Consider the following 14,704-nt stretch of genomic DNA (forward strand, 5'->3'; position numbering starts at 1 on the left):
CCAAACCCATTTGTTTACGTGTTGTCGTTGGCTGTTTTGCACTGCAGCGATAGCCATAGCCATGGACAGTTCTGATAAAGACTATGTGGCCTGAAAAGACTAAAATATTTGTTAGCTAGTTATTTATAGACAAAGTTAGGTGATCTCTGTCTCAGAATATCATAAAAGCCTAGTTCCTCAAATGAACAAAACATTTTGGCAATATATGTGGGATTATTTGCAGAGATTGTTTCTTAGTGGTTTGTTTGTGTGCATGTCAGCAAATGTAATTTAAGAACATATTAATCTGATTTCCAATCACTTGATCAGGTGGGTGGAGATCTTTGGCATCATATGCAATGGTCATGTCCCAGGCATCAACAACCCCCACATTGAGATCTTTGAAAATGTCCTTCATAGTAAGATACTGAATGTAACCATGGAAATCTCCGAATGCCTCTGCCTTAATGTGCATCTCTCTGATGTTTTCTGTCTTAATGATCACTTTGGTGGCTGGGCTTCTCAGGAACAGTCGTTCAATAGCCTGTCGGACACTGATGGCTCTACGAATGAAGATGTCAATGGGGAAGGGTCTGAAGTGTTGGCCAAAGGTGATGACGATGACTGTGTCCTTGTCACCTATTAGCCGGTCAATTTCCCGAGGGATGTAGCCATCATCTATCACTGAGTAGAGCTGAACGGTAAGAAAAGGATGACTGTGTTTCTTCCATTGAATCAGAGTGTGTTTTTCTGTATCCAGAAGCAAATGTTTCTTAAAATTTCCAGTTTCATGAAGATCCAAAAATTTTAGTGCTGATAAAAATAAATAGACCTTTTAACTAGAAGGTAGTGATTAATATTTAAAAAAGAAAGCCCCATCATTTAAAGTACTCGCCCACCTAGAGTCTTCCTTTCTAATTGCAAAAAATATTTTCAATGTGTTAGAGAGAGAGAGGCAGGGAGAGAGAGAAAGAAAGAGAGAGAGAGAGAGAGAGAGAGATCGAGAAATCATAACCATTGATTCATTCCCCCAAATGCCTGCAATAGCTGGGGCTGCATCAAGCTTTTAAGTCAGGATCTGGGAACTTACTCCAGGTCTCTAAGGTGGGTGGCAAGGACCCAACCACTTGAGTCATCAGCTGCTGCCTCCAAGGGTACACATTAGCAGGAAGCTTGAATTGGGAGCAGTGCCTGGACTGAAAGCCAGGCACTCCAATATAGCAGGCAGGCAGGCATCTTAAGTGGTGTCTTAACAACTTAACTGGTTTGTCAAATATCCTCACTCACCCCTAGATTATTTCTGACTGGGGCTTTTCTACCTTAGATGGCAGATTACAATCCACATATGTGGAATGTCAATCAAAATGTAAAATTTTCATTGTGATTTATAGAGAAGACCAACATGTCTTAAGAAACATGGAATAAAATATATTTTAAATTGAAAGACTCAAACTCAGAAAAATAAATGGAGTAGAAAACAAAACAGCTCAAATAAGGGAATGAGACCTCATTAAACATACTATAACATCATCATGGGTTTCTAACAGATTATAACATAGCCACATACTTTTCATTACTCTGGGTAAGTAGCAGATCCACTGACGCAGCGTAGAGTCTCCCATGAAATAGATGAGTTTTCCTTTCAAGCAGCCACTTATTTTAGTTTCATCTAACTGAATCTGGTTGCAAAATGTTGTTAACCATCTTCCTTGTAAAGTGTAACCGCCAGGTACAGGGATCTTCATTCCAATTTGGCATTTTTCTTTTATCTCTTTATTCTCTGCCAACACAGATACTCATAAGTGATTTTATTTGCAAAACTGGAGCAGCCAGGACTCGAACTGGCACCCATATGGGATGCCGGCAGTGCAGACAGCGGGTTTACCCACTATGCCACAGTGCCGGCCCCTAATCTTCTTTCTTGATCTCTTTCTCCCTTCCTCTAACTCTTGTATCCTCCTTCCGCCATTCCTAGTATAAATGTTCCCTGACTTTTGATGGTTTGACCTGTGATTTACACTTTACAATGGTATGAAAGCACTATACATCTAGTAGAATCTGTAATTTGAATTTTCAGCTTTGATCTTTACTACACTTCATCTTAGCCAAAAGGCTGAGAAGCTATTGAGCTTTGATCTTTTCCTGGGCTAGCGATATGCAGTAAGATACTCCCTCGTGATGCTGGGTGGCAGTAGCAAGCCACAGCACATAGCCCCATGATCAGGAGGGTGCACAACCGAGATCCATGGTGTCCTATGCTAGTAAGCTGGGATCATCAGTAGATTGGGTGTATTACATGAAGTTTCCATTGCATTTGTACTCATTATTTTGAGAGAGTTTTCTCCCAATCTGTCCATTGGCTAAGTCTCAGTGTTTTATCCTTTCTTTACCTTCTCTACTGTTTCTCCAGTGACTTAGATCTTGGTTTGTAACCTGAATGATGATAATAGCTTGCCAATTGTGTCCTGGTATCCAATCACTTACCTTTGTCCTAATAGTGAAAGAATAATCTTAAGTTTTCCATTTTTAAAAAATGGCTTAAGAAACTTCAAAAATATAAAACACGAAGCTTGAGTTTAATTTCTTTTTAATGGGGCTTTGCTAAAAATGACAAGCAATGGATAACAAAACTAATATTCTGAGATATCCCAGCAAGTTCCACTAGAATTACAGACTCCATTGTCACATGGTCTGCTTCCCAAGTATCATAGATAGCAGTGCACCAACTATTTGGCCATGGTATGACAAAAGCCATCAGCTTTCACATGCGTGTCCTTGCCATTCGCTATGCTGGTAACCCACCACTGAGTGTTCCTTGCCTAGAATGTAGGTTTTGTACTATCAACACTTCTCTTCTGACACCACATTATGTCTTAAGTAGGAAAAATGCTGGAATTCTGTAAGAAAGGCCAAAATAATAATGAGTTAATAAATAGGAACTTAATACTCGCTCAAGTCACAATCCTGGAGTGAGCAAGCTAGGGCTATGAAGTTGCACAGTGTCAGGGACTCTAGTGCCTTCTAGCATCTTGTTGCACTGCCATTCTTAACACGGGACTTCAATCACATGGTCTAACATGGCTCCTTTTTTTCCTGCAATTAAATCTACTGTTAAGTAAGTAAGAAGGAAATGGGAAGGGACCACAAGTTGTTTTGCTTTTAAAGAGGTGAGACCTAGAAGTTCTTCATATCCTTCCATTCACACTCCTAGAGAAAAACTGAGTCACGGCCGTGACTACAAGGACAGTGACCATGGGTCTGGATGCAGTAATGATTTCCATTACTGAAGAGGATGGAGGAAATGAATATGAGGATATCTTCATCAATCTGCTTATTCATCCTTGCTTAGTTCCTGGGAGGCCTTACAGTTCCTTTTGCTTGTGTCCACAGTAGAGTACATTATTATAGATTGTACTGTATTTGTAACTTGTGGACAAAGTGGCAAATTTAGAAATTTGCTGGTGGTAGAATTGGAAAATACACCTAAGTCCTGATGATTGATTTACTAAAAGACATTTTCACCGTCCTATAATTGCATTGGAATTATGTTGGTTTGGCTTCTCTGAAGCACAATAACATTTTACCCTGGATTGCTAAATACCATAATCCTGGAAACTTGAGTTCCATAGTTATTATTTCCCATTCTAATAATGTCTTGGTGTACTTGAGTGAGAAGATAATTTTTGAGTTTGTTTTTAGAAACCATTTCTTCTATAATATGTATGTGTCAAGGTGTTCAATTATGTCGAATATATAACAGACTCTCTTATGATTTCTCTTACATGTTAATTTTACTTAATACTATTATAATAGGCTTGAGTATTGTGAATAGTTTCTGGGTAATAGTATTAGTATTCCTTTGTATTTTTCATTTGAGACTGTTTTATGCCAACTAATGCCCCCCCCCCCAAATATATTCATTTCCTATTTACTCATATCTGTGAGTCTTACATGGCTCAAAGGTCTTTGCTCAAAGGATGTGATCTAGGGTATGGACTTTGAGATGGAGAGGTTATCCTACATTATCTGATGGGGTCAATCATATCTCATTTGTCCTCCAAAATAGAAGAAGGAGGCAGAAGGGTGGGTCATAGAGATGTGACACAAGGTCTTGATCCAATGTTGTGGCTTTGTAGCTAGAGGAAGGGGACCACAAGGAAGGTAGGCATCCTTAGAAGCTGGAAAATGTGAAGAAGTCATTACTGCTAGGAATTGAACACCAGAAAAACTACAATGACTACAGTTTATATTGATAAGCTTCCCTCTGTGTACATATATGCAACACACACCCAGCACAGCATGGAGAGGACTTACTGTTACACTGGGAGACATCAATGTGTTGGTCTTTCATTATTTCAACTCCCACTTTGGACCTTCAAGAAATAGGACAGTGAATCAGCCTGTTGTGTGTTCACATAACACAGGTAATATAAATCACCCACTTGTACATAAAGGATAATTTTTATTTTCTATAACTGAAAACTATTATAATTATTGTAAATTTTAGACTTGTTTGGCATTGCAAATGAGTCAGGATCTTGGAGGAGGTTCTGCTCTGCTGAGAGACCTGAAATCCAGGACAGGTCTACTCATGTGCTACAAGCAATCTGTGTTTTGTGGATTTTCTGCTCAAAATAGTTGTCTCATCTGCAGGTTCTCATCTCTCTTTCTGAATCCACTTCACCAATTTAGGTTCACATATTTTTTTCCTATACAATGAACAGCCTCTAATTGGTCAGACATCTCAGTTAATCCCACCTAAATTTTTCGGCACTCTTTAAGATAGCAAATGCAGCTCTGTCACTATGTAATACCTTTTACTATCTTCCTATCGTTTGCCTAACAAGTTCAGGCTTCTCATCCTGGTACATTGACTCTTTTATCAGGGTCCATGGTTCCTTCCCTAGCCTTTTTCTTGTTATGATTAGCTTTAATTTTCCCTATGAACTTGCTTTCTGAAGATTCTAAGGTTCATAATGGGAGGTAATAAATTTTACAGGCCCACTGCTGTATCCTTAATGTCTACCAAAGTAGCTGGCAGGAAGGAAAATTCTATCTGATCTTGAATGATGTCCATTACAATTCTTTCCTCCAGCTGATGAAATACTACACAGTTCTTCATGTTTCAAAACTTACTCTCTGACTCAGTCTTCGTTTCAAGCCTGTGTACTGATTATGTAAGTGGATGTAGGCAGGAAAGGGTTAAGGGGAGAATGAGATCCCAGGTTCCAGGTACAAAAGATATACATGGTACCTGGTTTTCTGCTATGAATGCCTTTTTCAGGTTCAATCTGGAGATACAAAGGATCAGCATTTTTTCATCCTTATTGGGATTTAGGCATAAGGATGTTTGATCAGTGGGTAGGATGAGATTTAATGTGTTGTACCATTAGAGATAAAAGAGAAGGAACAGAAACCCAACTATCCATTTACTTTTTCAGTAAGGACTCCTGGACTGCAGGTCAGGAGCAAAAACTTGGATAATGAGGTAAGATTCTAGAATTTATGTTATTTTTCCTTGTTTGGTATCACTCTTACTTTCCTTTAGTATATGTAATTTGAGATTTACTTATCTTATAATCTTTTTCAATTAAGAAATTTTGACTCATAAAAATTGTACCTATTTTGGGGGTACCATGTGATCTTTCAATACATTGTGTAAACTCTAATCAGGGTAAAACTACCCATCTCCTCAACACTTAATATTCCTTTATGATGAACACATCCAAAATCTTATCATTGAAGTTTTTAAGTACATTAATGTTTTAGTCACCTTACTGTGCAATCAAACTTTGGAGTTTTACTCCCATCTAGCTATGACATACAACTTGTTGATTAACCTTTTCTCATCCTGTCCTCCTTCCTTCCTTCCTAAGGCTCTGGTAACTCCCATTATACTTTTAACTTCTGTGAGATCAGCTTTTTCATAGAATCCACTTAAGAGTAATATGGTCTGGTACTTGTATTTCTGTGCTTGGCTTATTTTAGTTTACATAATGACCTACAGTTCCATTTATGTAGTTGCAACTTGAAAGATTAAAGAAAGAAAAAAAAACCCCTCAAATCTGGCTTTGGACATTGCTGAGAAATGGATTTCTGAGAACCTAGTTTTGTACTCTCACAACATTAAGAAAATGAATCCTCAGTGTGTAGAGGGGGGTGACTGTTGGCAGGAAGGGGAGGGAAGCAGAAATGGACTGCGCTCCTGAGACTTATGGGAAGTTAGTCGAAAAGCAAAAGACCATGCAGACACGGGTGCAGGGGCCCAAGCACTTGGGCCATCTTTCACCGCTTTTCCAGGCCACAGCAGAGAGCTGGACTGGAAGAGGAGCAACCAGGACTAGAACCAGCGCCCATATGGGATGCCGGCACTGCAGGCAGAGGATTAACCTAGTGCACCATGGCGCCGGCCTTGTAACCAGCATTTTTAACAGATGAAGAACAAACTGATTTAGGATGGAATGGATGTAATTGAAGGGAAACATAGGAGTGAAATGCAAAGTAAGAGTATTTTTTAAAGAAATCTTAGGACACTAGTGGCAGACTCAACACACCAGTGCTGGAACGCGAGGTGAGCCGAACCTCCATAGCCCGAGACACCAGCAGACAAGCGGAAAGAGGAGACTAGAGGGAACGAGGCTTGAAACTCCGTGGGGAAAACTTCACCAGGCTAACTAGAAGAGAGAGAGGAAAAAAAAAGTGACTGATACGGACACGAGTTTCTCTCTCTCTCTCTCTGCTCACCCCTCAAAGGCGAGCAAGACAAAGAGCAGGCGCCATTTTGGACATACGTCATAAGCAGGGCGACCTCAGGTCTGCATCGGCCCTGAGCCTAGAAGAAAAACCTGACTCTGGGGGGAGGGGTGAAATAACAGGAGATTAGCATCTAACTTGGCAGCCCAGTGGGAGACTGCAGGAGAATTGGAGCCCACACTGAGGGCAGCAGAGATTCCCTGTGTGGTCCTTGGGAAAGAGCTTCCGATCTCTGGCTCCTGTGGGTATATCATTCGCCTGCTAACTACCTCCAATTATGTTCAGCTGTGCGGAATTACTTCCCTTTTGAATCAAAAAAAAAAAAAAAAAAGAAAGAAAGAAAGAAAGAGAGATTTACCACGCCTAACCTGGGAGTGTCATCTTTGACACACCCTCAACCCTGAGGAACCAAACACAGCTCTCAGTCCACACTCATCTCAAGCCTCTAAGGCTCCACCGAAAGCAGACAGTCCACTTAATATAGAGCCATAGCGTAACAAGAAAAAACACCACAGTGAAGAAACCAAGTATCTCCAACATGCCAAACAACAAACGCAAAAACCGAGGTAACAAGAACAAGGAAGACACTATGACGCCCCCAAATGAAAAAGACAGCCCAATTCGAGATTATGAAGATGATGAGATCGAAGAAATGCAAGAAGTGGATCTCAAAAAATTGATAAGAACATTAAGAAGTTCTCAACAACAAATTCTTGAACTACAGAAATCCTTAATGGACAAGATAGAAAATCTCTCTCGTGAAAATGAAATATTAAGGAGGAATCAAAATGAAATGAAACAACTAGTAGAACAAGAAACTGTGATAGTGACGAGAAATCATAATGAAATGAATTCAATAGATCAAATGACAAACACATTAGAGAGCCTTAAAAACAGAATGGGCGAAGCAGAAGAGAGAATATCAGACTTAGAAGACAGAGAACAGGAAAGGAAACAGGCAAACCAAAGAAAAGAAGAAGAAATTAGAAATCTAAAAAATATTGTCGGGAATCTACAGGATACTATTAAAAAACCTAACATTTGGGTTCTAGGAGTTCCTGAAGGCATGGAGAGGGAGAAAGGATTAGAAGGCATTTTCAGTGAGATACTAGCAGAAAATTTCCCAGGTTTGGAGAAGGACAGAGGCATCTTAGTACAGGAAGCTTATAGAACCCCTAAAAAACATGACCAAAAGAGATCCTCACCACGACATGTTGTAATCAAACTCACCACAGTGAAACACAAAGAAAAGATTCTAAAATGTGCAAGAGAGAAACGCCAGATTACTCTCAGAGGATCTCCAATTAGACTCACAGCTGACTCTCATCAGAAACCCTACAAGCTAGAAGGGAATGGCGAGACATAGCCCAGGTACTAAGAGAGAAAAACTGCCAGCCCAGAATACTATATCCTGCAAAGCTCTCATTTGTGAATGAAGGTGAAATTAAGACTTTTCATAGCAAACAGAAACTGAAAGAATTTGTTGCCACTCATCCTGCCCTGCAAAAGATGCTTAAAGATGTGTTACATACAGAAACATGGTCACCAATATGAAAGAAGGTAAAGGAAGGAAACCTCACAGCAAAAGATCACAGGAAGCTCAATTTCTCTTTGACATAGAATTAAACTCTGATGCTCTGTTAAAGCAATGTGTTAAAGTAATCTATTATGTTCTCTTGATGTCTGTTAAATTCTAATTGTTCAAAAACAGCTGAATTTTTATTAAGAGCTATGTGTTATTTAAATATGTGCTTATTTTCAAAGATTTGAATAATCACCTTGTAACAATGATCAGATTTGGTCTATGTTATGTCATGATTTTAAGGAATCTTATTTCAACCAGATATTTTGGATTTTGAGCCTTCTTGGCATTCTTGACAGGCATTCAAAAAATCAGAGTTTCAAACAATCTGGATTCTAAAATTTCCAGTAAATCCTGGACTTTGGTTTTTCCAGTTTGGGCCCAACTGAAAAAATCGAAGGACCTATGTCTCTCATCTTATATAGACACCAACTAATCAGGCTATTTGGATTATATTAGAAGTACTGTCAAGATGTGATGTGGTACCAAACTTTAAGTTTCTATAATGGAAAATGCTATTAATACAAATGTTTGAGAATTAAAAAGTCTAATGATTTTGTGTTACTAGACATGATAGTTGTCTTAATGAGAAAGCCCCAGAGGCCTAAAGGGTTAAATACTTGTAAAATCCTACAGGTGCTTTCAAAAATACTGTCAAGTAAGCAAGTGCCTCTTGTTGGTTGATGAGTTTATAATTTTAAACATGGCGACTTAAAGTCTTTTGTCATCCATAGTTGTATATGATTTGCTGCTCTTAAAATTAAAGTGTTGTTGGTTCTGTATTTAGCTGTCCTCCTAGAGGTTCCTATGGACTTTTTCCAGCCACTTCTATTGTAGTCAGTACTTTGGGATGGCTCTGTAAACAGATGAAACCAATAATGTATTGACAGTACCAACTGAGAGAAAGTATGGTTAACTGAGGTTACTAAAAACAAAAAGCAATTCAAATCAATTGGCAATCTACAAAAAGAGTTAAAGATTTTAAGCTATTATTAAAATTGCTATACTGGTCTATTATGCTATGTTATATGTGTGTACATATTGTATGTCCACATGGGGAAATTTTATAAAGAGTTTTACTTTAAATGGCTTATAGATAAGATTGTCCATTAATTTAAGCTGCTAAAATCAATCAAAGATATATTTTAATTTGTGTGACCTGAATCTGTGTATCATATGTTTTAAACTTGTTGGTAGAAAGAAACTAAAAACATTTTATATGGTTGTGCTTAAGTTTACTGGTTAAACAAACTACACCATGTTAGATATTTAAGAGGTGTTTTCAAATACATGATTCTTAAAATTTATAGAAGGCATTGGACCTTCTGGTAAATGTTTTCTTAAGTTGTTATCTAATGGTTGAAACGGTTTGCTAAGTATTCATGTAATATTGCTATTGTCAGCAAGTGATCTAGGACTTGCTCCCTCATTTCTCTATTCTAAGCCCAACTTGTTCTTTCATTTCTCTATTCTCTTCAAGGTAGGAAACTAATTCTATTATGAAGGAATCTGTAGGATGCACAATTTAATCTTTAGACCTTATAAAAGAGATGTAATAGCATAGCCAAAATAAGAACTTAAATAATAATCTCATAGCTAGATTCACTTCACCATCAGTGAAGTATACAGTAAGTAGAAAAAACCTCCCTTTCAGACCAAAGGGAAAGAAAGTTTTAAAGTGAGAATATAATTTTCCTCATGGGCATTGTCTACCTTAGAAAAACTACTACAGAACATGCCTGTGACTATAGACTTGTAGTTCAGGCCACTGAAGTTTAGAGATGGGACTTGGGCACTCCCTTGACTTGCATTCTCTGGTCTGCTTTAACACAAACCAGGAGGAAAAGAAAGCTAGGCATCAGAAGCAATGGGTGGCAGGCCTATTAATGGCTGATCTGTACAGTGATCTGCCCTCAAGGAGACCCAACAAGCCAGTCCACTGCAGTGGCTTTCAATGTGGTAAGCCTGGGCTTTAGCAGAAGTCAGCTTGTGAAGAGCCCTGGCAGCTCTGCCAAGAGTTGGATCACTGGAAATGGACCTGCGCTGGAGTCGAAGGATGCCCAGGTCAGAGCCACAGATCTTATTGGCTCTAAGCTGAAAAGCCCTTCACTCAGCCCAACTTCCAAAGTGACCACTGCATCTGAGGTCAAGTAGGGTCAGCAACATTGCAGGCAGAACTGTAAATTTCTTGTTAGAGATGCCCCCTGCCTTTACCTGGCCAGCTCTCCTCCCAGGCCAGCCAAGTAATGAAAGTCAACAGTGCCTTCCCCTAGGAGGTTCACAACTCCCTTAGGATATACCCCATGTGAAGAGATAAATAGGTCTGGGCCTCTTAACTTACAAGGCCTAAAGCCCACCAGATTATTATCAAGCCCCTTCTGTCAGGTTCTATTTGCCTCTCAATCAGAAAACTTAATTGTAGCTTAGACAAGCACCTTTCTTAGCTCCTCTAATAATGACTCTGTCCTTTGTTCTAGACCCTGTCTAGTCCACTTGGGCCTAATTCCTTTGTAATCATAACCTCTACTCTACCACCAATGGCTCTACTCCCAACCTGTGTGTACTGATGGTCCTCTTCCCCACTTAATGCTGTATAATTGTTCAAACCTGGTAAATGCCACTCTTAGGATCATTGGTTACTATCCTCACTCTGTCTCTTATGACCTTGTCTAAATATGAGCAGAGTTGGCAAACTTGGAAGGCTTCCATAGCCTTGGCAACTCATGACGACAGCCTAGGGTGGTTACTGGCGCCATAAACTAGAGTGTCAATTTGTTGGGTCAACAACAGGAGCCACTGTTCTTGCTCCTGATGTGGGATCCCTGTCCTTAATGTGCTGTACATTTTGATTGAATGCTATAACTAGTACTCAAACAGTATGTTTCACTTTGTGTTTCTATGTGGGTGCAAACTGTTGAAATCTTTATACTAAATTGATCTTCTGTATATAAAGAGAATTGCAAATGAATCTTGATGTGAATGGAAGGGGAGAGGGAGCGGGAAAGGGGAGGGTTGCGGGTGGGAGGGAAGTTATGGGAGGGGGAAGCCATTGTAATCCATAAGCTGTACACTGGAAATTTATATTCATTAAATAAAAGTTAAAAAAAAGACCATGTGGCTGAATGGTAGCTCAGCATTTGGCTTACAGTTTTAGCATTTATACATCCTCAAAGTGACCCAGGAAGAAACCTTGGTGGTACATACTAAGTAATGAAGTATTTTCCAGCCCAATATAAGCAGGGGCCCAGGAAGTGAACATTTGTTTGTGAGCAGTGAGAGAAAGGTGTGACATTCATGCAGCCTTGACCCATCTGAGAAACATACTTTTTACCCGATTTTTAGGAGGGTTCAGTCATTAGGTCACAACTTAGGGAGTATACAGGGTTACTCCATCCTGAACAGTAGGTACAGAGAAATATTCGACCATGAGATGAGCTGGAGATGACTGGTAGGAATTAGCTTTTTAGAAAGATTGACCAGACTGCAGTGCAGAGAATGGATTGGAGAAGGGTAGGATTGGTGGGGAAGGGATCAGTTAGGAAGCTGTTTGGAGTCATCTAGAGGAGATGACGGTGGTCTGAACTTGGGTGAACTTGGGTGGCAGCCCTAGGCATGGGGAGAAGTGAATGGATATGAAAGACACTCAAGAGGCAGAATTTATGGAGTATGATCTGCGAGGTAAAGGAGCATGGATGCTATCACACATTTGGGAAAGAACATCTATGAACATGCAAAAGAATGATTTTTTTCCATTGAACAATTTTTGTAAAATTGAGGTGTATAGTAAAAGACATGACTGAATCTGATAATAGCAATCATCATGGAGAAATACAGGTGTATGCATTATGTGCATCTGTCTTCTACTGAACATGTCAATGAAAACACAAACTTTGTGATGGGACTGTGAAGAGTGCCCCATGGAGACACCACACATTTGACCAGAACCTTGAGTAGAGGGAGCATCTGAGAAGGTCATACTCAATACACGACACTGTAGTCCTTTCGAGGAGCAGTTCTCAGTGTTTGGAGTATACTTACTTAACAAAGAGGTCTTTCTCCTTGCTGGTAAGGTAGGAAATATCCTGATGACCTGTTCTCACGTGGGTTAGGCCTTCACAAGGCATGTGTGGAGGTTTCATGCAGTAGAAGATTTCTTGGTCTCTATCATTCAAGTATTTGCACCCTTTGGTGTTTGAGGTTAAGGTCAGGCTACATTCAGCGAAGACATGGGAGGTCCCATTAACAAATTGCCCTTTGAAAAACACTTTGTCATAGCCTTGATTCCTTGCCCTCCAGAGAGCTGATGCCCCTTCACTGGAGTGGATGAGCAGGACAGACAGGGAGACCTGGCCCTCCCAGAACAGGGTGAAGCTGACAAGGTAGGTGCCATTGTTGAAGTCGGTCACCTTTCCCGAAGCGCCTGCCTTTAAGGCTGGGGAGGACATCCTGGCCCTCAGGAAATCTCCACCATATTCCTTTCGGTGTCCCAAGTGGTCCCTTGCCTCCAGCAAGATGTCCAGCTGGTCCCCCACGCAGTACTTGTCTCGTGGGTTGAGGATGGTGGCTGTGCTGTGTGTGGCACTGGTGGTGGTATTCACGTGGTTGAAAGGTCTGGGTGGGATCAGCTGATCTAATTTCTCCAGGATTTCCTTTACTCTCAGCTCAGTCTCTGTTAGTGACTTCACTGGGCTCACTGGCATTTTTGAGAATGAGGATATCATGGAGGTATTAGAATAGTAGTGGGAGTTGGGTAACTTTAGAGCACTCCAAATCTGAAATGACAAGAAATTTGGCCTACTATGAAATGAACCTTTTCCTAGTCATTTTTCCTTACTATGAATTTGAATATTTAGCTTTATATTATCCTCATTATTTTTAAACTCCCTGAACATTTTGAATGAAGTATAACCATTTTTTCTTACCTTGATATTTAAAGAACAGTTACAAATATATCAAACCCGAAGTATGTAGCTCAGAGAATACTGATGAGTAATATATTGATGCTCATATCTTTAGTCTTCCTGTCTGCATACACCTTACATCCAGTAAGTCATTTCTGTTAGTTCTACCGCTATATGTTTTACCAGTGTTTGTTAGTCTTTTCCTGTCAGTCTTTTCCTCTCCAACTGCATCATAGGTAAATCTACTATCATTTATCTCCTGGATTATAGTAGCCACTGAAAGCATGAAGATTGTCTTGACGCTTCATGAAGACAGTCCTGCTTTCTCTGCATTTAATTGTCTGCATTGTGACTAAGCCAGTCTTTCTAAAGCAGAAGTCTGTTAGTAAACTCTCCCTGCTGAAACTACTTCAATGGTTCTTCAGTTCTTAGAGGAATATCTCATATTACTATGAATTACTATGAATTTGTACCATGACCTCTTTAAAAACATTAGTTTTTAAATTTTATTTGCAAAGGAAAGAGAGAGAGAACAAGATCTCCTCCCTTCTATTGGTTCACTCCTCAGACACCTATAATAGCTGGGGGTGGGCCAGTTTGAAGAGCCAGGAGCCAAGACTTCCATCCAGGTCCTCTATGTGAGTAGAAGGGACCTAAGTACTTGAGCTATCATCTGCTGCCTCCCAGGCTGTGCATTAGTTGCAAGTTGAAATTGAGAGCAGAACTAGGACTTAAACCTAAATTTTCTGATGTGGGCTGTGGACATCCCAAGCTGCAAATCTCCAATTTGATCCACCTCCCTGCTAATGGCCTGGGAAAGCAGTAGAAGACAGCCTGAGTACATACATGGGATGCTGCACCCACATGGGAAACCCTAATGAAGCTCCAGGCTCCTTATGTTAGCCTGACACATTTTGAAAATGAACTAGCAGATGGAAGATCTCTTTCCGTGTCTCCACTTCTCTGTAACTCTTTCAAGTAAATTTAAATTTATAATTAAATTATAAATAAATTATATATTTTATTTATTTGAAAAGCAGAGTTACAGAGAGAGGTAGAGAGTCAGAGAGAGAGAGAGAGAGAGAGAGAGAGAGAGAGATCTTCTATTTGTTGATTCACTCCCCAAATGGCCTCAATAGACCAATAGACAAAGCAGGCTCAGGCCCAAGCCAGGAACCAGGAGCTTCTTCTAGGTCTCCAACGTAGGTGCAGGGGTCCAAGTACTTGGGCCATTTTCTGTTGCTTTTTCAGGTCATTAGCAGGGAGGTGGTTCAGAAGTGGAGCAGTCAGGACTCCAGGCAGTCCCAATGTGGGATGCCAGTGCTACAGGCTATGGCTTTAACCCACTGTGGCACAGAGCTGGCCCGCCCAAAAAAATCTTTCTTATTTATTTATTTTATTATTATTTTTTGACAGGCAGAGTTAGACAGTGCAAGAGAGAGACAGAGAGAAAGGTCTTCCTTTTTCCATTGGTTCACCCCCAAATGGC

General features: G+C 40.0%; 1 protein-coding gene across 1 annotated transcript in view; it reads right to left on the reverse strand.

Annotated features, from left to right (window-relative positions):
* Nucleotides 1-256: 256 nt before the first annotated feature.
* Nucleotides 257-14,704, reverse strand: part of LOC133764696 (NXPE family member 1-like) — a 38,205-nt gene continuing 23,757 nt past the window's right edge. The window contains exons 2-5 of the mRNA XM_062198373.1: nt 12,353-13,086; nt 4,294-4,352; nt 1,547-1,759; nt 257-792 (exon numbers count right to left, since the gene is read on the reverse strand). Coding sequence (XP_062054357.1) covers nt 257-792; nt 1,547-1,759; nt 4,294-4,352; nt 12,353-13,035 — 1,491 coding nt within the window. The 5' untranslated portion in view covers nt 13,036-13,086. The remainder of the gene's footprint in view (nt 793-1,546; nt 1,760-4,293; nt 4,353-12,352; nt 13,087-14,704) is intronic.

The sequence above is a fragment of the Lepus europaeus genome, chromosome 7 (genome assembly GCF_033115175.1).
Source record: "Lepus europaeus isolate LE1 chromosome 7, mLepTim1.pri, whole genome shotgun sequence".
Taxonomy (NCBI): domain Eukaryota; kingdom Metazoa; phylum Chordata; class Mammalia; order Lagomorpha; family Leporidae; genus Lepus; species Lepus europaeus.